This window comes from Monodon monoceros, unplaced genomic scaffold (assembly GCF_005190385.1).
Source record: "Monodon monoceros isolate NGI ecotype Baffin Bay Population unplaced genomic scaffold, NGI_Narwhal_1 Super_Scaffold_2, whole genome shotgun sequence".
NCBI lineage: Eukaryota > Metazoa > Chordata > Mammalia > Artiodactyla > Monodontidae > Monodon > Monodon monoceros.
This window is the reverse complement of record NW_021703776.1, coordinates 76,000,789-76,027,816: the sequence shown is the minus strand read 5'-3', so window position 1 is coordinate 76,027,816 and position 27,028 is coordinate 76,000,789. Positions and strand designations below refer to the sequence as shown.

General features: G+C 37.5%; 1 protein-coding gene across 3 annotated transcripts in view; it reads right to left on the bottom strand.

Annotated features, from left to right (window-relative positions):
• Positions 1-27,028, bottom strand: part of CPED1 (cadherin like and PC-esterase domain containing 1) — a 300,014-nt gene that overhangs the window by 211,391 nt on the left and 61,595 nt on the right. For all 3 annotated transcript variants that reach the window (XM_029233388.1, XM_029233389.1, XM_029233387.1), the window contains 2 exons: positions 20,339-20,445; positions 14,301-14,376 (listed from right to left, as the gene is read on the bottom strand). In XM_029233388.1, the coding sequence (XP_029089221.1) occupies positions 14,301-14,376; positions 20,339-20,445 (183 nt within the window). The remainder of the gene's footprint in view (positions 1-14,300; positions 14,377-20,338; positions 20,446-27,028) is intronic.

The following is a 27,028-nucleotide window of genomic DNA, read 5'->3' as shown; positions in this document are numbered from 1 at the left end:
CTAAAATTGGCTGCTGAATGACCTACACAGGACTGAGAGAAGGAATCTAGAAACAGAAACATTACAAAATACTGAACCGAAAAGATAAATTAGGCATAATCAGTTTACTTAACCACGTAATCTTTCTCTTTTTCTTAATTCTGTATTTAGATACAAAGCAAACATTCCCGCTTCTGCAATATTTGGAACACAAGAATATAAATAGCTATGGCTTTATATCTGAAGGATAAATGCAGTCCTATTTCCATATGCTCAACAGAAATATTTCAGGTCCAGTCGTGACATTGTTAGAACTCAATGATATTAAACACGACTATCCCAACCCCCTCAACTAGGAAAAGACAAGACACCTACTTTTGCTGTTCTTTGAAACCCTATGGTCAATGAATGATGACAAGAATGCTGTCTGGTTATTATTTACCAGTGTGATGGAGTTTTAGTGTGACACCAATCCGTGTCCAGCTAGGAGTTCACTATGTCTGGCCCTGACTGGAAGAACTGTGGGTAAAGCCTAATAGTAAGGAATCTGTCCTAGAGAAAAAAGAGTGGATGGCAGAGAAGTCCAAGGATAACAGGACAACATGAAAGAGAAGGGCAGCTTTTAGTATGTTGCTCCTATATTCCACAGGCCTTACTGCCACTCCAGATTTTAGGTCAGAAGCTAAAACAATACTGAAAGAATGTTTTCTTAGTGAGAGTGTAACATTACATACAATAGAAAAAAAATAACATAAAGAAAGATTTTGACTACTGATTTTTTACTGCTGAATCAATTTAGTGTTGACTTATTCAGCCTTCTGAGAATACCAGTAGACTTCCAGCCAATGGACAAGACAGTGACTGGTACATGGGACATGGCACCAACAGTTTCAGCAGCAGCCAGAGGAGAAGCAGGCACAGCATGAATCTCAGGATCCCTTACACTGGGCATGGGACAGCACAGACAATGGCAGGTGCAGCAGCAGCCTCTGCCATGGGGCACTCCAGTGGCAGAACACCTTTGGTGGGTGTGACCAGCGGTTACATTGGCAGTAGATGACCACAGGGCACCAGAGCAGAAATGGAGAAAATAGTGGACACGGTATCGAGTATAAGAGGATTGTGTTCATAAGCACATAAGGTACACCCTCTAAGACAAAGGGGGCATTTGAGGCCATCACAATGATCAAGAATGCTACTGAAATTTAATAGATGAGGGTTATAAAGCCCATATCTCTGCCTTATGGAGGATAAGGCTGATGTTTACTTGGAATGTATTGGTAAGGTGCAGAGTCCAGCGCCTGTTTGAATAGTGAGATATCCATTCTCATCGGCCAAGGCACATACCACAACAGCTGTTACTATGTTGAATATCGCTCTGTGCAAAACAATAAATTCTCCCCCACCCTATATCACTTTTGAATGTCTCACTGGACATTGAAGTGGATGAAAAGCCTGTTGGTAATTATTTGAACCTGGAGCTTGACTCCATTTTATATATAAACCCCAAGCACTTTACCCAGTTTTAACATACACTGAATTTTTCAGGAGTGCGATTTCATAGTCAAGCAAGGGAACACTATACTTTGTTTTGCTTGTGACTGTCTCAAGAGTTGTTCACCGACAGCGATGTGACCCATGGAATCTTAGTTTCCTTATGATCCAACTGCACCAATCTGAATTTGTACCTGTCACATTCATGGAGATTCCAAATAAAAGAGGGAGCATTTGACTATTTCATTACTCCTTATGCTGTCATTATGCCTAAACATTTACATATTAGATTACAAATTGTTACACTATAAAGTACTTGCCTTTTATTTGTCCTCTGAATCAAAGTTAGGGCATTACATTAGGGCTTGTTGAAATTATGTGTATAGGTAAGTTATAGATACTTCCTTCCAGATCCACCAGAGATTAATAAATAAATGTATCCCAAAAGACTGTGAGGTCTGATAGGAATGAATGAAAAGATTGCTTTAGGATGATCCAAAAGTGATCGGAAGCAGGATTTTGAGATGAAGAGGCCTGAAGATAGTGAGTGTAGGTGGAGGCAAAGAAATGTTTTTGTGACCATTTTAAGATCCTAGCTTTAAGTTGCATCGCACAGGGAGATCAGCTCGGTGCTTTGTGACCACCTAGAGGGGTGGGGTAGGGAGGGAGGGAGGGAGACACAAGAGGGAGGAGATATGGGGATATATGTATATGTGTAGCTGATTCACTTTGTTATATAGCAGAAACTAACACACCATTGTAAAGCAGTTATACTCCAATAAAGACGTTAAAAATATATGTATATATCCTAGCTTTATTCCCAGGTTAGTGAATCCTGAAAAACATGGGTCTCACCAAATGGATAGGAGCAGTGGTTAGTACTTATCAACGAATATTTATGGAAATACTTACTGAAGCAACTAATATTTATGGAAATGCTTATTAAATACTTAATGTTCGTGGGTTGCTGACTCTGTGTGAGGCATTGTTCCAAGTACTTTAAGTGCATGAACTCCTTCGATCCTCCTACCAACCCCAGGAGGCAAAGTCGTTTTTGTCCCTACACTGCAGACAGAAAACTGAAGCATGGAGAAGGTAAGAAACTTGCCCAAGGACAGTGGGCTATTAAGACGTCAAGGTGGGACCCACACATATGCAGCCGGGCTCAGTCTGCACTCGCCACGACCCAACAGCAGATGTGCCATCAGGTCAAAGCAATTACTTGTCCTGACAGAAATCATGTATCACCCACAAAACGTAATTGTGTTCTACTTACATTCATTAATTTCACATCCCCAGATGGGTGCTTTATAAACCCTTTTGGCAGCACAGCCATTGAATTCTAAAAGCCCTCCCAAAAAGGTCAGAAGAGCAGCTTTGAAGAGCCAGGACTACTAATACTTGGTCCTTCCACGTGGCCCAAAGTGGTCACTGTCATTCCAGAGGCCCAGACCTCAAGCTGGTGGCTACACCCACATCTGAGATGCCCCGAACCCCAGGCATACGGCTGCGGTATGAGGTCTGTCCCGTGAAATTTGCTACTTTGCCTAAAAATGGTTGTGGATGGCTTAAGGAGCTGAGCCTGAGTAGGTACATCAGATAAAAAGGTAACAGAAGAAAGGTAGAGAGGACCCTCAAGAAAGTGCCAGTGAGCACTGAGGACCTGAGCTTCTGACTCTCCCAGGGTAGGCAATTCCCATCTGTTACTGAGTTCCCTATTAAAAAACTAAAACAAACAAACAAAAAAGACTAAAGCAAAACAATCTCCTGCCTGCAGCAAATTCACTTAATATCTCCTTATATGTAAATATTATGATAAATAAGAAATTATAAGAATTACTTTAGTTGATCAAATAATAATATTGATGATTATTAATAATAATAAAGTGGTAAACAAGTTCCCTTTCTCATTAGGCCCAGGTATTAGGCTTTCTTAAATAGCTCCTTTCTTATTTTCTTGCATTATAAGGGACAGGCTTAAAATACAGTATAGTGGCTCAAGCTTGTTACAAGAGGTATAGCATGGTACCTGAGATATGGATCTGCTCCTTTCCAGCTGTGTAGCTCAGACGTTCTTGGAGCTTCCATTCCTCTATCTAAAGAAGGCATATCAGTATCTGCCCCACAGATGGTTACAGAGGGTTAAAAGAGTAAGTAGATAAAGGGCTTGACACAGTGTCTGACACATGATAAGTAAAGAATTAATGTTACCACGTGTTATTATTTGAGGGTAATTTATCTATAATATAACCTTGTGGCATAAATCATGAAGCCCCAATCTATTTGTAAAACAAACACAAAATTACTACTAATCGTGTTTGATGACTATCTATACTCAACCTCTAACTTTAGATAAATACTTGGGCATCAATATGCTTTCTTTCCGTATCAGCATGCCTCCAAAAAGAAGAACAGTATATATTGTTGTGACAGTTTTATGTCAATCTGAAAAACTGAACACCTCATTCAATTTTTCTCTCTGAATCAATTCATGGATATCTTGAGCAATATAGAAATAATACCTTAATATTACTTTTATAGATTTACAACACATATTCTTCTATAAAGCATTTGCATGACAACTCTGTGAGGAAAGAATGGTCACTATAATTGTTCCTATCTTACAAGTCTAGAAAAGAGGCACAAATGGACCAAGTACTTTTCCCAGAGTCATGTCACTATACTTAGTAGCTGTGTGGAACTAGAATTCAGGTCTCCTCATACAGGGACCATAGGATTCCTGACTTCCGCCTTTACTAGGTTGAAGGTTAGAATTCTTCTGACCTCAGGCTAGGATTCTTACCAGTACTTATGAGCCCACCCAGAAATGGATGAGGCAAGAGAGTCCTTCAAAAGGCCTTCTCAGTTAACGTGGCTGAATTACCTACTTTTGTCTATTTAGGGGTAGGCTGACCCTTTGATAAGCTACACATTTTCCTGTGAAATGACTATCAACACTGGGATTGTAACTGCTGCTATGACTATGATATCATTTTTACCATTAGGTGGTGCTAAGAGAAGTTTAAAGAAAATCGTCCCAAAAGTTATCGAAGCAGTGAATCACAGGATTTGAATGGGGTTTACCATATAATAGAGTCTATGCGTCTCTCCCAGACAGAAGCACACCCAACCCATCATCAAAGAGTAAAGCATCTTCCAAAACAACCCCATTCATTCAGTTAATTATACTTCTGCCAAGATACGTAACCTTTCTAATCATAACTTCAACTACAGATGAAGGATTCTAAGATTCTATTTAGGGAAATGAATGTATTTCACTTTGTAGCTTGCTGCAAATCCCACTTTTGGTTTTTATCAATATATATTTCAACAGGATCTATCAGACTGGAAGACACTAATGCCTATTAAAATGTATCAGTCCTAATAAATCATATTATTAATTATTATGGTTACAATGAGAACTTCAAGAGACTAGTCACAACAAGCATCATTTTCCCACGAATAAATGTGTTATGTAACATACACTTTATGAAGTTGTGTGCCTTAGGGCTAATGCATCACTTTAGTGGGTTTTCATTTCCTGATATCAATGATATCCTGCAAATCAAAAGTCAGTTCCCAGCCCTGGAGTTCCATGAAAATGAATGAACAAGACATGAGCTCTGCAAATCTACTAACATTGTTTTTCTTTCATAACACTTGTAATTTTGTTGTTGTTGTTCAGTATCTACCTCTACCACCAGAAGGAGACTGGGTAAGAGATTTTCTTGAAGTTCAACATACTATATCCTCCAACACCAAAATCTGTCTCTCTCTCTCTGTCTCTCTCTGTCTCTGTATATATATACAGAAATAAATGAATCAAAATCATAGAATAGTTCTCTTTTGCTTATTCAGTTTACTCACAAAACAAGGCAAGTATGTAAGTTTCAGGATGAATTTTCACCACTTCAGCAGCTAAATTCTAGAACTTGATTTCATTTTGCCCCCTTCTTAATCTAGCTCTTGTAATCCCCAAATAAAGCAGCCCCTGATGGCTTAAAATAAAAAGTTTGGCCATTTCTGTAAGAAGTTTTTCATCTATTTTAAAGCAAGTTATGTTTTTGGGAGGCATCTTATCAAGATTTCAGATTCTCTGCTAGTATTTCTGTTGCAAATACAGTGGCTCAGGAAGAAGTGATATGGGGAAAATATCACAATCACTGCTTGGACAATGTTTTCATTGAGGAAAAGGCAAACAAATATGGTAGAGTTTATTTCAGAGGGCAACATATTGAGTCACGGAACGTGTCTACACACAGCGAGGAATAAACTATTGATTAATAGATGCAGGCTGGGCAAACAGGGTAAACAAATCCATGAAGTACAAGTACAGTTCACTGAGTTTGTATTACGTAATGCAAAGGGAACTCAGTTTCGTTGTTTAAAGTTGTTCATGTTTTAACAAGTTGTTTTGGTGCCATTTAGACACAGTGCTACTCTGCTATGTTTAGCACAGAAATAAGTAAATGGGGACTTGCTGGAAAGATTTGGACAACAAAAGTAAGTATCTCTCTTATCACCTCTTCCTCTCTGGTCTGCTGAAAATCAGATTTAATCATCAGAATCACACACATTGTTGCAAGTGTGCTACGCAATCTTGCCCCTCATGTGTCCCAGTGTTTGGCACAAGATAACAAACTCCCGAAGTGAAATAAGTAAATATACCTACATGATGGCAGGAGGTACACAAGTCATGAACCAGAAATGTAAAGATTCACCAAACCAGTTCAAGTTTAAAAGGTCAGGGCCATTTAACCAAAGAGCAGAGGGATCAATCAGCTCCCTCAGCCAGCCGGTCTTTAGCACAACTTCCGAGACGTCAAGGAGCTGCCATTATGCTGCTCTCCATTACTGGAACATGGACGTGTTGTCCCTTTCACACTGTCCTGATGCCCAAAGTGCAAAGTATAACATCGTGAGCAACACCAGAGCAAGAAGCACCTTTGGGTCACTGAGCTCGATCTAGCTTCTCCCAAAGAAAAAGTGAGTCTCCCAAAGCTCCCACTGATCCTCATACCCCAGTGCTACCAGCCTCCGCTGACCCTCCCTCCTGTCTTGCCAGTGGCCGGGCAGGAAACACGTCACAGTATATATGCCAGGCACATCGACAAGGTTGCTTCTTAGTCTTAAGATATGCCAAATGGAAAGAAGAATTACGTAGTTTACGACTAACAGGCTATAATAAGCAGCAAATATTTTTTCCCATTTTCAAGGAAATGAAGCAAGGCGATGCTACCGTTTTCTCAAAGTCTCCATTTGATTGTGTCTGTGATTAGTCCATTTAGAGATTTATGGCTCACAGGCAGAGTGATCAGTTTTATGGATAGGCCAGACTCAGTAGATGATTGCTGCATTTGCATGATTCAATAGTCTCCATGAAATTCTGACTGGTCTGCAATGGTGTCTAAAATTGTTATCCATAAAATTATTATTTTGGGTTGAAGTATATCGAATGAAAAAAAGGGTATACTTGAGAGAGGAAAGTAGAGCAGAACGAATTAATTTCTCATATTAGCTATCTCTGGAGAGCAGAGAAAGGTCTGAGAACATGTGAGAACTGGGGTTCATGGTAGAAAGTAATAAAGAGAAGGAAACATGAATATTCCCTTACTTTAAAATGAATCATTTAGGCAGAATGGTTCGTTCTGCCTAAAGAATGCCATGGACTTTATCATAAACAATCAATAAATATTTATCAAAAACCTATAATAGGGCTTCCCTGGTGGCGCAGTGGTTGGGAGTCCGCCTGCCGATGCAGGGGACACGGGTTCATGCCCCGGCCCGGGAAGATCCCACATGCCGCGGAGCGGCTGGGCCCATAAGCCATGGCCGCTGAGCCTGCGCGTCCAGAGCCTGTGCTCCGCAACGGGAGAGGCTACAGCAGTGAGAGGCCCACGTACCGCAAAAAACAAAAACAAAAACAGAAAAACCTATAATAATAGACATCCATTGTTTTTATCTGTCCAGTATCTTTCTTCCTTTGGGGATCTGTTCTCCTCTCACCATACGGATCTGGTGAACTGCCAATCACAGTTCCCTGCCTCTTTCTTGGCTGTTATGGGCTGAATCCTCAAAATTCATGTTGAAGGCCTAACCGCCAGTACCTCAGAATGTGACTGTATTTGGAGAAAACGTCTTTAAAGAGATGGTTAAGTTAAATGAGGTCATTAGGGTAAAGGCAGGAAAAGGAGTGGGCAGTAAGCCTGGTGTTGAAGGGACAGTGAAGGGCGGGACTTGGCTTGAGCAGAGAGTTAGGTTGGGGGACAACAGGAGACCAGGGAGAAATGTAGGGACCTCAGCCTGTGGCAGGCCGTGAATGCCACCCGGAGGAGTTTGGAGGAGTGAAGTGGTTAAGAAAGCAGACTCCAGACTCATACTGACTTTGTGAAGATACCATGTGTTAGATGTGTGATACTGAAAATTTTACTTAATTTCTCTACACTTGAGATAAATAGGAATAATAATGATAGCTCCCTCATGGAGACATTGTGAGGACTAAATGAATTAATATACGTATGTGTATATGTAAGTATATAGTTTTAAAACAAAATATATTATTAACATATATTTTACATAGATATTGTATGAATAGGTAAAATATATACTAATATAAAATATATGTAATATATATATATTGGGATTACTCCTCTTTATTTTTAACTCAACAATATAGTGTGAATATTTTTCTATGCCAATAAATGTAGCTCTCCATTACTTTTTTTTTAAGATTTTGTTGTTGTTGATATGGACCATTTTTAAAGTCTTTATTTAATTTGTTACAATACTCCTTCTGTTTTATGTTTTGGTTTTTCGGCCGCAAGGCATGTGGGATCTTAGCTCCCTGACCAGGGACTGAACCCACACTCCCTGCACTGGAAGGCAAAGTCTTAACCAGTGGACCGTCAGGGAAGTCCCTCCATCACTTTTACCCCTACTTCCCATCACTTTTAATGTCTTCATAGTTTTCCACAGATAAACATGCCATGATTTGCTCACACTTGAATTGCATAGTACTCTAGTATGTAAAAATTGTTCATGAACAGGAAAAGTATGGAAAATTATGTAGTTTCACTAAATTTACATTTTTTCTTGCTTTTTGCTTATCTGTATTTTCTATTCTTTTCATATTGAATGTGGCTCACTAGCATAATAAAAGGGAAAGGGAAAAGGAATTAAAAAATGCATGTTTGATCATTTTTAAAATCTGATTTCTATTTTCCTTCTCATGGGTGGCCAAAAAACTTAACAGGATACAGGAAAGAAAGAGAATAACATTTCTATGACCTTTCATGCCTGAAAACAGAATCACGCTTGATAAACAGAATCTACCTCCACTGACCACTATTCATGCTCTCTAATGGCCAAATATGGCTGAGGGCCTTGGAGAAAGTAGCAGAATTAAGAGTACTGAAAGTGACATCTGAGATTCTAGGCTCAGAGGCATTGAAGGAGCGAAAAAGCCAGAAAGACAGTGATTATGAAGTGGTAAATTCGTTTCAAGTCTCAAAGATGGATGTAGTTGTCTGTGATGTGAGTTACTAATCAGTAAGGCTACACAGGCGGGAGGCAGAAGGTGCAGAGAAAGGAAGGTCATGGATTTGATGAGATCAAAGAGCTGTGATGATGAAAGGGTCATTGGTGTGGACATCAAAACTGATAAGAATGATAGCAGATCTGAAGTCTCCAGAAGAAGTTAACCAAGGTGATGATTTACTTATTGAATATTCTGAATGATCAGGATGTTGAGAGACGGGAGTAAGGAGGACTGGCAGAGAGACACCAACAAATCCCTCCCAACTCCAGAGATTAAGGTTTTAGTAGAACACCCAGCTTCATTGTTCTTAGGGATTAACAAAGTTACCACTTTGTGAGGAAAATGGAAGGTGGAGTTAACAAGGGTTTAGAGAAATGCAAACACGTGCGAAGAGGAAGGAGTGGAGAGAAGTACGGGAATAAAGAGGTAGAAGGAGAAGGACCAGGCCACCAGATGGGATCTGAATCTTAGTGGTAACTGAATTCAACAGGGATGAGAAACATGAGGGAACTTTATGTTTCCAGCAATGCCACTCTGCTGAGGTATATCTGGGTGATGCCACGTCATACTGCCTTGTACTTTCCTATGTCTCCAACTCCTCTTCTCTTCTTGGAGCCCAAATGGCTTATGTTAATGAGTCTATACATTTGATGACAAGCCAAATACTGAAAATGTGCGGGTTATTTGGTCTCTCAAGCTTCTGTATTTGTTACGAATTCTTTCTGTCACATGCCACGCTCTTGTTAACATTTGGGTATGTGACTTCTGATCTAGTTAAAAATCTATCCCCAGCTCGAGTCAGAGCATCAGATGGCTAGTTACCTGGGCCTCACTGTTTAGTCCGTAGACAAACTGCCCAATAGACTTGTTTTATTTCTGAAAGAGATGGAGGAAAAGATCACTCTGGCTATAGTCTCGATAATGGACTGGATGAACTGAGTGGGAATTTGAACGCGCTTCCAGAAATTCTACCAATTAGAAATTCATTGGGTTTGCAAGCTTCTTTTATAAAAATGCAAATACATCTAAGAGGCTTATGACTGGGGTGAGGGTGTAATTTAGTCTGAATTAGTTCCATCAACTTACTTGCTGCTATTACCTAGCTGAAGTCAGTCATACTAAAAAGATGAGAGTTTTACTTGGGGAAAGAATGTTTTGCACAAAGGATATAATCATGTGTGGGACAGAGGTGGAAGACTTTGAAAAGATATAAGCATGAAGGAGCATTCAGAGGACACACAGAGGGGGTGTCAGCATTAGAGAGCACAGAGAATAAGCAAACTCTGGTCTTCTGTGAAAGTTTGCCTGATTGCCTCGTAGAGGTAAGTCCCCAGTTTCCTTTAACACTGGGAATCTCATTTCTCACATTCTTGTTTGAAGGAGTACATTCCTTACAGCAGAGGAGAGGAAAAAATGAAACCAATAAAAATCCTCAAATGGTATTAAGCATTGACAATTTCCATGTTGCTTTGTTTAAATTCAAGCTAGGCTATTTGCTTCCCTGACAGTACTTCACTGATATCATATGATAAACAGAATTTTTTAGACCTAGAATTTTAAAAACAATCATCAGTTCCATGTGAGATAAAAGCTATTATTGGTCAATATTTTAAAATAAGTTCAATTATGTTATTTAAAGATATATTTTATATTTGGTAGTAAATATCTATAATTTTTTAAAGTCTACACTTGTTTCAATACAACAGGATGTGTAAATTCTATTTACCATTTTCCTTTTCTTTTTTTATGTACTCACATTACTAAAAAGATGAGGCCAGAGATCCTAAAATGTTCAAAATGCTATCTTTGAGTACGAGTCTGGGTACATTTCAAATTTCATGTAAAAGCCAGTGCTCAGAACTAAGATAAAACTACTGGAAAGAATGAGTAATAGCCAAAACTTTGGCACACTCCTAACCAGGGCTTCTTGGATATCATAAAGGAGAACAAAAACAACAACCCAAGTAAAACAGTTTCTGTGATGTTTTGTTTTGTACTTATATTTCAAATATAGGGGAAAAAAACTTTTTATCAAAAAAAACCAAACAATAAAAAGCAACAAAAACCATTAGCAAAAAGTTTGGGCCAATGAAAACATTTGATTTCAAACACCAAAGCATTAAACGGCAAGATAAAAATAAACCTTTGTGCTAGCCAGTAAAAATTCCATGGATTTGTGCCTTTCAATGTGAGTCCCAAGTCTAATGGCAGGTACACTCTGTGGGGTTGGGGAACGGAACAGACTGTCTTAGTCTGACACTCTGTCTTCAAACGCTCCCATATATATCTGGCCCAAACTCTGCTTGTCCTGCCACACTTGCAAGGTCCCACTCAGATTTATTAGGATGATCATCCCTCCTTTCATAGCATCCTTGTCTCTAACTACTGCTCAAGATAAAGCCTGGGAGAGCGCGTCTGTATGGGAAAAAGGCACGGTGGAATCATGAAATCTCACCATTATTGATCACTGCCAAATGTCTTATTTTTATAGATAAAAAAACTGAAGCACAACCAGGCTTTAAATCTTGCTCTCAATTATACATTGTTTAAGCTTCAGAGCTAAAACCTGTCAGGTATTCTTCTCTGAAATGGTTAGGAGATACTTCTCCATGCATCTTTCACATTTTTGCATCGTTTGCAAACAGAGGCACTGACAATCTGTTCTGAACTATCTTTTCAAAGATATTTATGCAGCAGATAGCCGTGAAAGATAGAGATGGTGTCTCATTCCAGAGCAAAGAGAAGTTTTTGTCCAGTATAACAAAAATAATGTGTCTCTCTGAGGCAAAGGGCAGGCATACTCACTGACCATTAGGAACATTCAAACTCCCTAAGGTCAGAGTTCTGCTCTGGAAATGCAAACCACTTAGTATACAAGTGTCACCTCCTAGCCCTCTTCACTTGCCCTGTGGGAGCTGGGATTCAGTGAACCAGTGTCAATGCTGATAATCTGTCTGCTGCTATTGCTACAAACAATAAAGTCATTTGTCTCTGACCCAGGAGTCTCCTGTCTTCTGCCAGCTCCCATGAAACTGCGGCAGGCAGACTTGTGAGCTTGGAAGTAGGTGAAATCTCAGACTCCTCACAGTTTTTGACAGAAACATAAAACTGTAGTGATAATCAATCATATTAAGAGAGAAAATACTGAAAGGCCTGTTAATGGACTTTTCAAATCTAGGATCATCCAGTTACCATTTTGGAGGTACATAATACATATATATTGTAATATGCTTCATTCTTCAAATAAAATTATACACACACATAGACATACCTGTAGCTACACTTTATTTTTTAAATTAAATCTGTGAAATGGGTCTCACTCTACTCACTATATAGATTAAAAAACAAAAACAAAAACCAACAAACCCCAAATTTAACTCACACAGCTAATAGGCGGTAGAGCTAAAAATCTATGGTTTCAAAATTTGTGTTTTGCCTGTCTTTAAATGAAACACAGCTCAAAACAGTATGGGCCACTTCAGCTTTAAATAAAATGGCTAAAGTATATAGTATTATGTTTAGTTTTACTATCTTTTTAATAACACCTTACTTTTTAAAATAACTTTAGGTACTGGCATGATGCTATCTAATCTGTATTCAATATTAAATATTCAGCATTCACAACAAATAACGTGTTTTTTAATCTTGTGAATACTGATTTTATAGTGTATACTGTATTCATTGCCAGAGTCTCTAACATAAGCTATTGTTTATAAAGCTTATATCAGAAAACAATGTTGTAGACATATTGCTTTAAAGCTACACATCTAAGAAAATTATCTTCAGCTACAGAAAGATAACATTACAGGAGAAATAATTCGATTAAAAAGGCTGTATATTCCATGAAATTACCTTGTTAGTCACAGAGATAAAGAGAAAATTACAAACTAGACAGAGTGGGGAAAGGACTACATGTGTCTGGAACTTACAGATGTTCTTGAGAAAAAAAAATGTTTAAAGCAAAAAAGACAGAAAAAAAACTTTTTAACTTTATGGAAGCAAAATATAAACTTAGGTAAGAGTTGTTTGGGGAATTTTTTTAAACTGGTAATACATTTCTGGCTACAAACAGATTTTCATTATTATGATTCTATTCTGCTAACTCCAGTGCTAATCAATCATTTTGAAATGTAAACAGCAACAAAGAAAAACATACTTTAAAAGTATGTAAGTTCTGGTCAAAACATAAACAAATGTTTTTCAAATTGCCTTAATTAAAGGATTTCTAGATACTTATTAATAATGCATTAATGGGAATATTTTACTTGCTTCTCACGAAAACATTACTTATTTTTTTTATAAAATAAAAAACTATCCAACTAAAGTTTACAAAAACAAAACAAAGAGATTAGGGAGTCAGATACACCTGTCATATAAAATGATAACTGCAGAACCAGGTTTATACAGCTATTATTTATTTTAAACAAGTATCTTAAATTGAAAGATTAATTGCTGATTTATATTTATTTTATTTTAATCCTTGGTAAATGACAATAGAAGACTGTAGTCTTTATAATGGGATATGTCAATGTGGTTAATGTTTGATGTAGAAGCAGAAACCCCATGGAAAAGCTGATGGGTTAAGATACCAGTTTTCTGATTCAACTCAGACACAAATTAATTTTTAAAAACATAATTTAAATTATGTGGATTTAAATTTTAATTATATAGTGCAATACTTTCTAGGGGCATAACTATTAAACATTAAGTGGGTTTTAAACTAGAAATGTGAGGAACTCTTTCACTGATGGGTTTTCAAGTAGGCTATAATTTCATCTATGAAGACTCACATGCCATCTGATGTGTTTTTTACACTCTGGGATTCTACGAGGAAGTGAGATGGTAATTTTTGTCCCAAATTTCTAAAGTTGTCAAGACAAATTGAGAGAACTTCAGAAAAAGAAACAAAATTGTTAAGATCAGAATCACTTAACATAAAGAAATACATTTTTTTAAAACCTCAAGTTTTGTATAATTAAGAAGTACTATAATAATTGTTTTAAATATGAAGCAGCAATTATTTTGAAGACAAATACATAGGAAGAAAAGGAATATTCATCTAGAAAGTTAGAAGGCAAATCTAAAAGAAAGAATATCAATGTTTTGTGTTATTCCTTATTATCAAGGTCCTCCCACTGGCAAAACCTTGTGGATTCTGGAAGATTTGTGATAGTGGAATTGATAAACCAAGGAGCTTAGTATGCTGATCTGAGAGCTCCTTAGTCGGTGTCTGCTGAGGAAGCCTATATATCTCACAGGTTTATGCATAAGGAAGCAAATGAAAGATTACCTGGAAATCTTCTAATTAGTTGACATAATCCTTCTCTTCTGCAAAGCTGATGTTGTATTTCTGGTAATATGTTTACCTGAAAGGAATAAAAACGATTCTAGTGAGTTAGGCATTCTCTGCTAAAGCAAAGAAAATACAAACAGCCTACAGGGTACAGATGTGAAGCATTGTCTACACCATCCACCTCCTACTTTCAAATCTCTGTAAGTCAACATTAAAATCCAAAATAATAGAGTGGTTTATTTGATAACATAAAATAACAACGTGCCCTTAGAAATCTTCAAAATATTGGGGAATACTTGTTAAAACCTTGATATATTTCAAAGCCATGAAATTTGCTAGAAAAAAATTTATGTCATCATGGCAAGTAGAGTAACACTACTCACTTGATAGCTGCACATTTTGCTTTGGCAAAAAATAGTACTAAACATTCCTCAAAGTCAACTACACTCCCAAGTTCCAAAGGCCCTCAATGATTTGAATCACGGACATCTAGTGGTAATTCAATGCTAAACCTGTTAGCATTTATAGTTTTCACTTCATACTGAAGGGTATTTACTGCTTTCGAGTATAAAACCCAGTCATCACAAAACTATATTTTAACAAAAATTTGTTCTTAGAAAGCTTCATAAATATTGTCATAAACTCAAACATATCTTTTAAGTTTTAAAGAAAAGATACAAGCAAGCTTAATTCCCTCCTCTTCTGAATTGGCAGATTAGCTATTCTCAGCTAAATCCCCCAAATAATGCCAAACATGGTAACGCCTCGTTAAAACCAACAGAAAGAGTCAGTGTAAATCAGCTTGAAAATCAGATTCATTTTTGAGCAATTATTGATTACTTTCAAATTAATTCACTCTACCCTAAAAACATATTAGAGTTTCTTTACTGTGGCCGGCTGGCCTGACTGGATAAAAAGAACTCAGCTGCAGCTGGAGAAAAGAGAGGGAACCAGAGACATGGGCTGTAGTCCCACTTCTGGCATGTAACAAAATCAGAACCTTGAGCCCGTCACTTTACTTCTTTTCAATTTCTCCATTTGTAAAGTAGAGCCTTGGGTCTCTAAATACCACTTCCGCTCTAAGCTTTGATCAATTCAATAATTCAGTCATAAGCTGTGGTTTTTAAAAAAGGATTCATTTAAAGTGCTTTGAAACAGTTCATCGTTTAAAAGTTCTCTAACCCTTGCAATTTTGTTAACTCTGTTTATTCAGCGAACTGTAAACTTCAGCCCAGGTCATGCATAAATAAAGCCCAGGCTTCAGCAGAATCCGCTCTTGTGAATATGAGAATTGAGAAAAGTGTATAGTACACTTTAGATTTTAGGAATGTCTACATTTCTCAAATTCAAAAGTGATCAATTTTAGAGTCTAAATGTAGGAAAAGAAGAAGGGCTTTCATAAACTCCTGAAGTTTTCAGTTCAGTCTAAGACAGGCTGGAGGGAGGGACAGAGCATGATTGCAAAGGTCTGGGGAACCCATCCTAGAGGCTTGGGGGTTTTGCTGTTATTGTTAACACACAAAGAACCTTTCTAAATTAGATTGTGAAAAGGTTTAAAAGTCAATAAACTTGAACCATTTTCCTCCACTTAAGGAAAAAAATCACTCAGTTGCTATTGACTAAATAGAATCTTTAACGATAGAAGGGGCCAAGAAAAAGAAGCAGCATTAGGTAAGCAGTAGTGAAGGCTGTGTATGGACACAGGTCCCATTGAAAACCTTCTCCCACTCCTTGAAGGGCTCAGAGTAAATGTGCCGGCCTTGCAGACGTTTAGAGCATCCCTTTTATGCCGTCCTGACCTCTACAAACTGAAAGGACTAGCAGAGCCCTGGTTAAACGGATAACAGTAACTGAACTAACGGGCCAGAAGAGTGTGTGTAAATGCTGCAAAGACAGAGTACAGCTTGCACAGATTTCAGATACAAGGGTAGTTGTTGTGTCATATCAGAGAGATGACTTTTCACATGAGACCTTGGGTCACAACGATGAACTGACTCAGGGTCAACAAAGCATTTGCTTCAAAAAACCAGAGTCAAGCCAAAGGAAGCAACTGCTCTCACTTTCCCATCCCCTACCCAATAACCTCTTCCACTGCTCTTTCCTCCAAAGCTCTTTCTTCCAATTCTTTGGAATTCACAGAGTGGAAGAAGATGACCCGACCATGGTGACACGTGACACTAGAAATATCGTCTCTGTTCTACTCTGGAACTGAGCACCAAGCTAAGCAGTTAAACTAAATAACTTGGCACAAAAAAATAAACACATACAAGGCTATGGGTCCTACAGCTGTGCTAAATCAACTTTATTACACATATTAACTTTCTTAATTAACTTTTTAATTGTTAAACCTAATAATGTTCTTCAATATCCTAGTGCTTTTTATTATTTTTATGTACATCATAAAATATATAAGATTTGCATCATTATCAAGTGGAACATAAAGAAGTTTTCACTGGGATTAGCTGACTTCTATACGATGAGCTCCTCCAGCTTAACACTGCAATAATTATTTTTAATAGAATTTAAGTTCACAGCAAAATTGAACAGAAGGTACAGAGATTTCCCATATACCCACTCCCCCCGACCCACACACAGCCTCCCCCATTATCAACATCTCCCCCAGAATGGTACATCTGTTACAATTGATGAAGCTACACTGACACATCATTACCACCCCAACAGTCATTTTTAATATATACCGATTTTGTACTGGGTTTGAATGCTTTATATGTGTGTGTGTGTGTGTGTGTGTGTGTGCAAGTGTGCGCATGTATATTTTATATAGACAGCTGTTTTTCTTGGCACAGAAGCTTCTGTATCTTTGAAAGGATTAGAATGCATATAAAAAAATGATAATGACATTTGGGCCCTAGAATATTTCTGAGATCAAACTGGGAGAAAGGAAATGTGCATTTAAAAATATTTCAGTCCCACTCTGTGGTAATCTAAATTGTTTTCATTACATACCGTCAGAAGCAAAAGTAAAAAAAAAATCATTCTTATTTTGAGACATATTTCATTAATAAGAGCAACAGTATGATGTTAATTATAAACATCCAGAAAGTGTTTATAACTCAAAAAAACTAAAACTACAGTAATACCATTAACTCATTAAGGAAAGTAGACATTTGAGATGAGCTATTTATATAAAGTGTAAGAAAGCACCCAGGGAAAAAAATTTTTTTTTGTCACTCATGAACATTGAGAGTGACACACATGTCACATTGTATCTTAGGGAACTGTCCTTTTTCTTCATTAGATCTGTACAGATGTTCACATCTTTTATCAAAAATCAGACCTTCTCTGAAAGCTGTTCAGTGTCATCCATAATGAAGAGAATTAATGGCAAGAAGGGAGCCAGCTAATCAAAGAAAAAAGTCTTATTATCATCCATGTCTCTCCCAGGTAATTATCACTCCATCACGGTCACCTGAAAATGTCCTAGCACACTGTAAAATAAGAGCCATTTCAGTAGTTCTCAGTGCTCCAAGTACTAAAAAGAGCATCCCAGATTCAGGGACTGCTAATCCTACACACATTCAGAACTAGAAACGAATTTCTCTGCTCTTGAAATACCAGGACCTGTTAGAGGTGAGACAGAGCCCCACTTACTAAACTTAGTGTCACCCCAAATAGTGGACCTTGCTTCACTTTCAGCATCACACAGACCAATACAGTTTTAAATTCCTGTTACTTTCCTCCTGGCTAGAGAGACTCCTGGTCATTCATCATCTATAACAGACCTTAAGATCATTTTCATTAAGCACTTAAATTCCAAAGCTCTGAAGAGGTGAGTAATCCTCATCTGAGCAGGTGCCCTTTCTTTGTTCATTCTAAGGTCATTAACAATCCTAACACATACCCAACAAATCTGAAGCAACTTCTGTTTTGAATATTTATGTTTACATAAATAAGTCATGGTTCACAAAACTTCAAATTATTCATGCTCCAAAGTGACAGTTATCTAAATGTATCATTTAGAATTTGTGTATTCTTTAAGAATATTCATTAGAATAGGTTTTAAGTGCAGCAGCTAAATATTTATTTAGAAAGGCTCTATAGTGATATGGTTAAGAACACAGAATTTAAAGTCAGACTTCCAGGGTTTGAATCCTAGATGCTTCATTTATTAGCTAGGAGGACTTAAGTAATTTTCTTAATCTCTCTGTGCTTCAGTCTCTTCATATGTAAAGAACATATATAAACAAATATGTAAGCACTTAGAATTGTTCTCAGGAGGAGGCCTTGGCAAGAGATTGGAAGGTGGGAGTAGAGAGAGGCTGAATACTTATCTTCCTGGCTTCCTCTCTGCAGGGCTATGATTTGGCAATGGCTACATTCCCCTATGTTTATAGCTCCTTTCCACAGATCCCTCTTTCTTGGCTCCGTCTCTTATTTGGTTTTGCTATACAACTCCTTCTATTGTACACACCTTTCTTCAGACCAAGGGTGGTAAAACCTTATGATGTTGCTGGTCCCTGGGTGCCTCTAATCTTTTTTGTTTCTCTTATCCTGCCAAAAGCTCTGTGAATAGCTCTTTCATTAGTTTCTCTTCCGTTAAATCCTTTGGAGTATGGCATTTGTTTCCTGCTGGGAGGTTGACTGATACACACAGCAAATATTGTCGACTTTATCCTGTAGCTTATGGGAAGCCATGCAAGATTTTAAGCACAGGAGTAACCCAGTTAATTCAGCATTTTCTAGTTTTCACTCTGATAACTGAGAGCCCAATGGATTTCAGGAGCAAAACACTTGCTTCAGAAAAATCAGTGAGGAGGATTCAGCAATTGTCCTGGTTATACATGGTGACTGTCTGACCAGGATAAAGGTAGTAAGAATGGAGAGTAGGTAAGATATTTGAGAACTATTTAAAAGTTAAATTCCTTAGTATTCATGATTGATAGAACGCAGATGACAAGAGAGAGGAAGGGCTCAAAGGTGAAGGCCAGATTTCTATCTTAGGAAGTGACAGATAGACAGATAATCACGCTCATGACCAGCAGAGCAATTCTGCAGAGCTTCTAAATGCAAGCACAGAAGTGAGTTTACCAGGGAAAATAATGAATTCATTTTCTCTACATTGAATCTGAGGTCCTATGTGACATCTAAGTGGAGATGCTCAGTGGGTAGTTACACACGCAAGCCTGAAGCATGGGAAACTGCTTTGAACTTTAGATGTAGATTTGGGAGTCATCAATTACAAATGGTAGGCGAAATGTTAGGGGTGGTGCTGGGGAACAGAGGCATTTAAAGAATGGACAGAGAAAAGGTGGCTCTGAAGGACACAGAAAGGATGGCCAAAGATGTACAAGAAGAAGCGAAAGAATGTGCTCAGTCTAAAGGTCAAGGAAGAAAAGAGTTAGAAGGAAGAAGGAGTGATCACAACTGTCAATTGCAGAAATATCAAATGATCACGGTAGCTACTACAGTACTCTTTTACTATTGAAAAATAGCTATTGGTTTTGACACTTTTCTCACAGATTTGTTAAAGTTACCAAAAATAGAGCATATGCAAATTTTCCAGCACAGTGACTAGCACATTGTAGGCATCTGATAATTTTTAGTTAATTTTTCTAGAAGCATTTGTAAAAGTTTACACACAATAGTAGATATAGGATGTCAATTTTAAAAGTTAATAAAAACTATATAAATTTGTTATAATTCAGGATATCAATTTAAGTTTGAAAAGTCAAAATAGGGATCTAGTAAATAAAATTTTTACTGCTTTGGATGAACAGGTGGCCAGGGTAAGCAACACTTCATGGACTATGTATTTGAAGGTCAAGTTTTGGGTCCCACTAGCTAAAACTGGATCCTTATTGGTAGCAGCTGAAGTTGAAGGGGATCTTATCAAACCCAAATGGTGAAAATTTATGGTAAAGTGTATAAGGCATGGCCACTGAAACTTTCTCCAAAGATTCCACGGTTCCAGTTTTCCAATACTTTTTTTTTTCAACATTATGGACCAGGAAGTACTGGTGTTAATGTTCATAGATCTGATAAAATCTGTGCACATTTTGAAAAAGAATGTTTACCTTTTGATGCAAACCTAACTGGCACATGTCTTCCTTGGATATGCAAGGTTTTCCACCAGCTTTCCCAGAAGACAGGCAAACGAGCAGATCCCAAGAGCCCAAATCACCTAATAGCAAAAGAGTATGGAAAAACAAACAATTTCTTATCAGATTTTTAAAGGCACCATTTACTTCTTCAGATTAAAGAATGTAATTATTTAAATCCTAAAACACAAGTAACAATGATTCTGAATATACTTAAAAGCATATATTCAAAGTAACTAAAATTCACCTTTTCTAATTAAGCAGAAATAACACTTTAATATTGTATCCTAGGGAAAATCCAATTACGTTAAGTTATATCATAAAATTCCTTTAAAAGGCTAAAATTAGAATGTTTCAAATCACTAATTTTATAAATTTATAAAATCTTAATTGGAGATTGGGAGGAAAGAAAATTATAAAGTCTTTTAAGAGATGAGACAGTTATAACGATATGAAGTCAAAACATCGAACATTTCGTTCTGGGCCTCCGTATTACCATTACTTTTCATAGATCTTGAAAACCAAAAACGCTCTTAAGGGGCTTCCCTGGTGGTGCAGTGGTTAAGAATCCGCCTGCCAACGCAGGGGACACGGGTTCGAGCCCTGGTCTGGGAAGATCCCACATGCCGTGGAGCAACTAAGCCTGTGCGCCACGACTACTGAGCCTGTGCTCTAGAGCCCATGCTCCGCAACAAGAGAAGCCACTGCAATGAGAAGCCCGCACACCACAACGAAGAGTAGCCTCCGCTCGCCGCAACTAGAGAAAAGCCCGCACGCAGCAACGAAGACCCAACGCAGCCAAAAATAAATAACTTAAATAAATAAATTTTTAAAAATGCTCTTATAAGTTTTCTTACAAAGAAAAAGTTATGTTAGGTAGAAAATAAAATTTAATGAAAAATTTAAGATAGGTTTAGTCTAAAAGGAATTTGTGTTCTAGTTATAGACAGAGTTGACTCTAAAATACAGAGTATAACACAGACTAAAGAAATGATATTTCATCTATTTCACCAAGAACAAAGTTCTTTGTCAATAAATCATAGTTACTTGCCAAAATAATCTCAGCAGAGTACATTCTTGCATAAGTAATTGAATACTTAAAAATTAACATTTATGTGGCTATATATGGGTTTATTTTCCCTTACTCTTTTTTTTTTTTTTTTTTTGCGGTACGCGGGCCTCTCACTGTTGTGGCCTCTCCCGTTGCGGACCACGGGCTCCGGACGCGCAGGCTCAGCGGCCATGGCTCACGGGCCCAGCCGCTCCGCGGCATGTGGGATCTTCTCGGACCGGGGCACGAACCGCTGTCCCCTGCATCGGCAGGCGGACTCTTAACCACTGCGCCACCAGGGAAGCCCCCTTATTCTTTTTGATCTATTTACATAAATTTGTATCAGCTTACCTTGCATATAACTGATGCTTTAGAAATATTTGTTAAATGCATGAATGAATAACTAGCTAATGATAGGGTAGTAAACACATTACTTCAGAAACAATATAGAAATATCTATCTCAAGAAAAAAAACAAAACAGAAAAAGAACACTAAGTAACATATAAAAGAATTGGTACTACCTGGGAAACGTTCTCCATTTTGGATGGAAATCCGGTTTAGAAAATGAAGCAATTGCTGTACACATGGCATCGTTTGTTGATCAATACTAAAATAAATGTTCCTTCAAGTAACTATTTATGCCAGACCTCACAAGTCAGTTCCTGCGTTATTAGTGGCTTCAAAAAGCTAGAAAATATCCAATGCCTCCAAATTCTATCTTTTAAAAATTTCCTAGAATTTCTCACTTGAGAGCATAATGCTTTCAAACAAGAATTATACAGGAAAAAAAAGTTGATGAGGAAGAATATCTATGACAATTAGGAATGAAATTTCACTCTGCACTAATCAAGTCCTTTTCCATTTGACAAGTCCTGTGCTGTCTGAGCTATTGGTCCCTCTACAGTTGTCCTGTTGCTGGAAGGGAAACCTCTCTGCCAAACAAAAGGATCCAGACAACTGAACTCAAGTTAACTGAGCTCTTGTCCTAGAGCTTCTCTGTTTGCTTGATGTATCTCAAGATGCTGGAAGATAGCACAATAGTTCAAAAGAACAAGGAGAAATGATGTTGTTGATTGGGAGTTGGGAGAGAACTCATCCAGGTAATAGCCATCAGGCCTTAGGTGTCAAGGGTCTACCCTGTCCCATGCACTCTCACTTTGAAGGAAACTACAAGCAGATTCCAATGGCCAAAACCTAATACTCTATGATGATTCCAATACTTTATTTTAAATGTGCACCTGGCATTTTCAGCCAAAACCTTTGATATGGATTCAAAAGGGAAAACACAGAGACTATTTTCATTCGATATTACTTCTAGACCAGGAAACACTAAAGCCCTAGAGGAAACTTCCTGTTATAATATACACAACTAAATATTTTAAGAAGATAAGAATATGCAGAGAAAGAGGAATTTCATATTATGGACTGCATTGTTTGGGAGTTAAAAAACAGTATGTTTTATATTCCTCTAAGTCTGAAGCATGCCCCCCTTCACTACCCAAGGCATACACACAATTTCTAGAATTGATAGAAAGAAATACATATTTAAGCCATAAATGTTTGAAACTGGAGACACATTTAAACAATTCAAAGTATTCAGTTTATTAAGAACCTCCTCTGAGCTGAACACTGTACTAGAAATATGAAAGTAAATAGCAAAACAAAAGGGCAGACAGTCACTGCCCTTAGCAGCTATAAGGAATCTAAACATCAAAAAGAATTTAGGCTAACTTATAAAGCATCACACAATTTCTTGATATTCATAAGGTTACCCCTCATCCCTCAAAAATATTTAATTAATATTTTAAGTGAAAAGTTAATATTTCAAAAATACCGTAGAGCACATCAATTTCCTCTTAAAATGAAGTAAAGTATAACCAAAAATTTTCAGCAATCTCTTCATATCCTTCTTGCCTAATTCTTGCTACCACGGTCTGAAAAAAATGCTGGTTGTTTCCACTCAAAACTCCTACTGTTACCCTTGCTGAATTCTACATCAAACTTCCAAATCTCTATTTCCTAGTTCAATTTTCTAGTTAAAGTAGACCTTTTCAATTTCTCTTCATTTCTATATAGAAATCTACTCCCTTGCCTGATTCCCACAGCCCTTTTTTAAAGAAAAAAAAGCTTTATTTGTTTTATGAGTGGTGCTATGAGTTCAAGCTTGGTTTAAAAAACTCCCAAAACCATACTGAAATCTAGAAACTGGGCAGAGAGCAAAGCATACTCAGTAGTGAAGTAAATAACATTCAGAAGTCAACCTTGGAACATCTGGGATACAAATTTGTTCCTCAACAAGATTACAGATTACTATATACTGTGAAGCTTTGGGGCCACGCTCAACAACCTAAAAGCATGAGTGTTTAGTGGACAATGCGTACAGCAGAGACTGCAGACTGCGGGCACACAGGGGGTGTAATGCCCGCATATAGGGTGCATTTGGTCTGCACAGTGTTTGTTTTGTTTTTGTTTTTAATTTTAAGCGTTTGTCAAAATGCAAATGTTAGCACAATTCACATAAAAATCCAGATTTCAGCTTTCATTTGAAAACTTAGAAGTTTTGTGTTCATATCCTACAAGGCAGCCACTGACAGCTGAGGCCAGCTTCCCACATTTTCTGTAGTTTACCTTAGTGGCCCGACCTGGCCCAAACTCTGCCTGGGCTCTGCCTTTAGTAGCAGCAAACAGTCCTTAGAACTGGTATAAAACACTGGTCTGTCAGTTTTCCATGAATTGTTCATTCAGCAAGTTGATGTTCCATGTTTTAGCTCTCAATGAATTAGGCTTGTTCATTAGGTAAATTGGTTTTGTTGAGATGACTATAGGCAGTTGATATTTGCTCAGTTGGTCTTTAAAGGATGTCTGAACATACCCTTTGCTTTCCATCTTTGGCCGTGCTCTTTCGCACGGTTGAATAAGGTCACTTCAACTCCAAAGACATTTGGTTGGCCATCTTAAAGTTGGCAAGGACTGAAGTGTGGCCTCTTCGAGTCGTTCTTTCTCTAACAAGCCTGGAAAAAACCGATTGGCCTGTAGCCATCTTTTTCCCTTATGTCTTTTTGGTTGGATTGCTAAAGTGGACCAGGTCCCACTCCTAGGTGGACCTGCCTTCATTTCTTTCTTGTTCACACTCTCTCTTTGGACTCTTTCCACATTCAGTCTGTCTCAGGGCTGTTGCCACAGTTATACGTGGCCCAGGACAGGCTCTTTCTAGGCACCGAGGCAAACATTTTTGGTGTTGGTCTTACTTGATGTGTTTCTTCTGTCCCCTGAAGGTCGACATTAGTGTAAGAGCTGAGAAGTCAGATTTGGATTGAAACTAACACAACATTGTAAAGCAACTATACTCCAATAAAAAGTAACTTAAAAAAAAAAAAAAGATTTAGATTCGGGAAAAAACAGGCAAAGCAGATCCTGGCCAATTTGGATGATGGCCTCTTAGGTTTTCCTGGCACAGGGAAAGGAGACCTTTATGTGACTCAGCCTAACTCTTTAGAATACTGCATTAGGATTTGGGCGCCAAGGCCACACTAATAAATAAGGAATAGGAGCAGTAGTAGTGGTAATGAATCAACAGCAATTAGCTCTTGAGTACTTAGAGTATGCCAGGTACTGTTCCGAGTATTTGCATTAATTAATTTATTTTATACAGTACCCTGCTAGATATACTTTTTCTTTTTTTTTTTTAGTGCAGAAAGGTTAAATAACTTGCCCAAGGTCAGCCATCTAGTTCGTGATGGGAAGGGAATTTGAATACAGGAAGTCTAGCTCCAGAAGCCATGTTTGTAATCATTACATCATTATTGCTTCAAAAAACAGGGAGGCAACACAGACACTTAGCTTTTGATGCCTTATATGTATTAACTTATGCAGAACTTCCAACAACACTGTGGAGTAGAAACTATTATTACACATACCTTACAGAAGAAGAAACTGAGACAAAGAGGAACTATCTAGCTTTGGTATTTTCTCAACTACTGCCCAGTGTCTATTTTCCTTTGGAACCTTGGAGGAAAAAGACTATAACAGGTATAACTCAGGTATTCCTAGACCCTCACCCAGCAATAGCATCCTAAAACATTATTAGTGATACTACTGGTAATTGAAGTAAGAGAAATATTCATGTGTAAAAGGAGATAGCTCTCAACTGCACATGTACTCAGGAACTATAAATATTAACTGGGTTTCTACCTACTTTTGAAAAGAAACCTCTAAAAGTTTCTCAGCTTTTTTTTGATGGTTAAAATGATTTCTTTCCCTGTCACAAAGAAACCAGAGCAGGACAAGCTCCCAGATCAGGCTAGCCAAGCCCTTAAATAGAGAGGTCATAGGACATAGTTCTTAGAAAACAGGATGTGGGTGTTCCATTCTCCATCTCAACGTGAAAAATCTATAGGATTCTCCCCATAAACTGTAGAACATTATTGCTCATTATCATGCCTCCATAGTGTTGGGTCTGGAAGCAATGAAAACTCCACAGACAATTTTAGAAGGAGATGTCAGGGTCCAGCTTTATTAATTCAGACATAATATGGCACTGACTATAGTTTTTATCCTTCTCTAAGCATTCTCAGGAACCACCTAACATCTCAATGTTAAAAGTAAGAGCTATTTTTAAAGCTTTTTGTTTTTGTTTTAATCAAGCATCTGCCCTAAGGAGTGAGGCTGCCTTTAGAATATTTCCAGGTTCTCATAGTCAGGCTGTCAGATTGTAAAGCAAACAATCGTTCCTGGCTCTCAAATGACCTCCTCATTGATAAAGTCTACTGGATCAGTAATTCAACCCAGAGAACAACGGAGAGCTCTGAGATAGCATCATTCTTATACATGCTGTTTATTCTCAAGTAATGACAAGTCTATTCCTGCTTTACTTTTCTCCATAGCATCTACCATCATCTGACACATTATGTATTTCTTATCTATTTGTTTATTGTCTGTCTATCCCCATTTGAATGTGAGCTTCACGAGGGCAGAACAGAGCCTATTTTAATCACTGCTGTATTCTCAGTATCTACAACAGTGGCTGGAATTTAACAAGTATTTGCTACCTATTTGCTAAATGCATAGATGAATGAATAACTGAATGTGAGCAGTAGACCAATAACTAAGACTCAATAAAATGCTAGGATATTGAAATATTTTTGTAAAAATTAAAAATGGATGAATAATAGGAAAAAATATTAGAGTAGTTTTTTTAAAAAGGACATAAAGATACATTTTGGTTCTTAGTAAGAATGAAGGAGAGAAGTACATAAGAAAAACAAAGGTAACCAGTCATTGCATTTAAAGAATTGTAATATTAATTATGAAAACTAATAGCAGATTCCAAGTGCTTCACTTATTAGAAACTTTTCTGTGACCACATACATTTGATTGAAGCAGAAAAGATTTATAAAGTATGACTTGGAAAAGAAACTTGTCCAGGAACTTTTAAGATACATAGCTACTAAAGCCAAGTCTCATTTACTTATTCATAGTATTACACTATTATATTCCTTAAGGATACAGTAGTATGATTTCCTAAAATTTGTTTTATTTCAGTGTGAAATACTGAAAATGTTTAATTTTTAAATAATACATAATATTCCTTTATAATATAACAATTATTAAATAA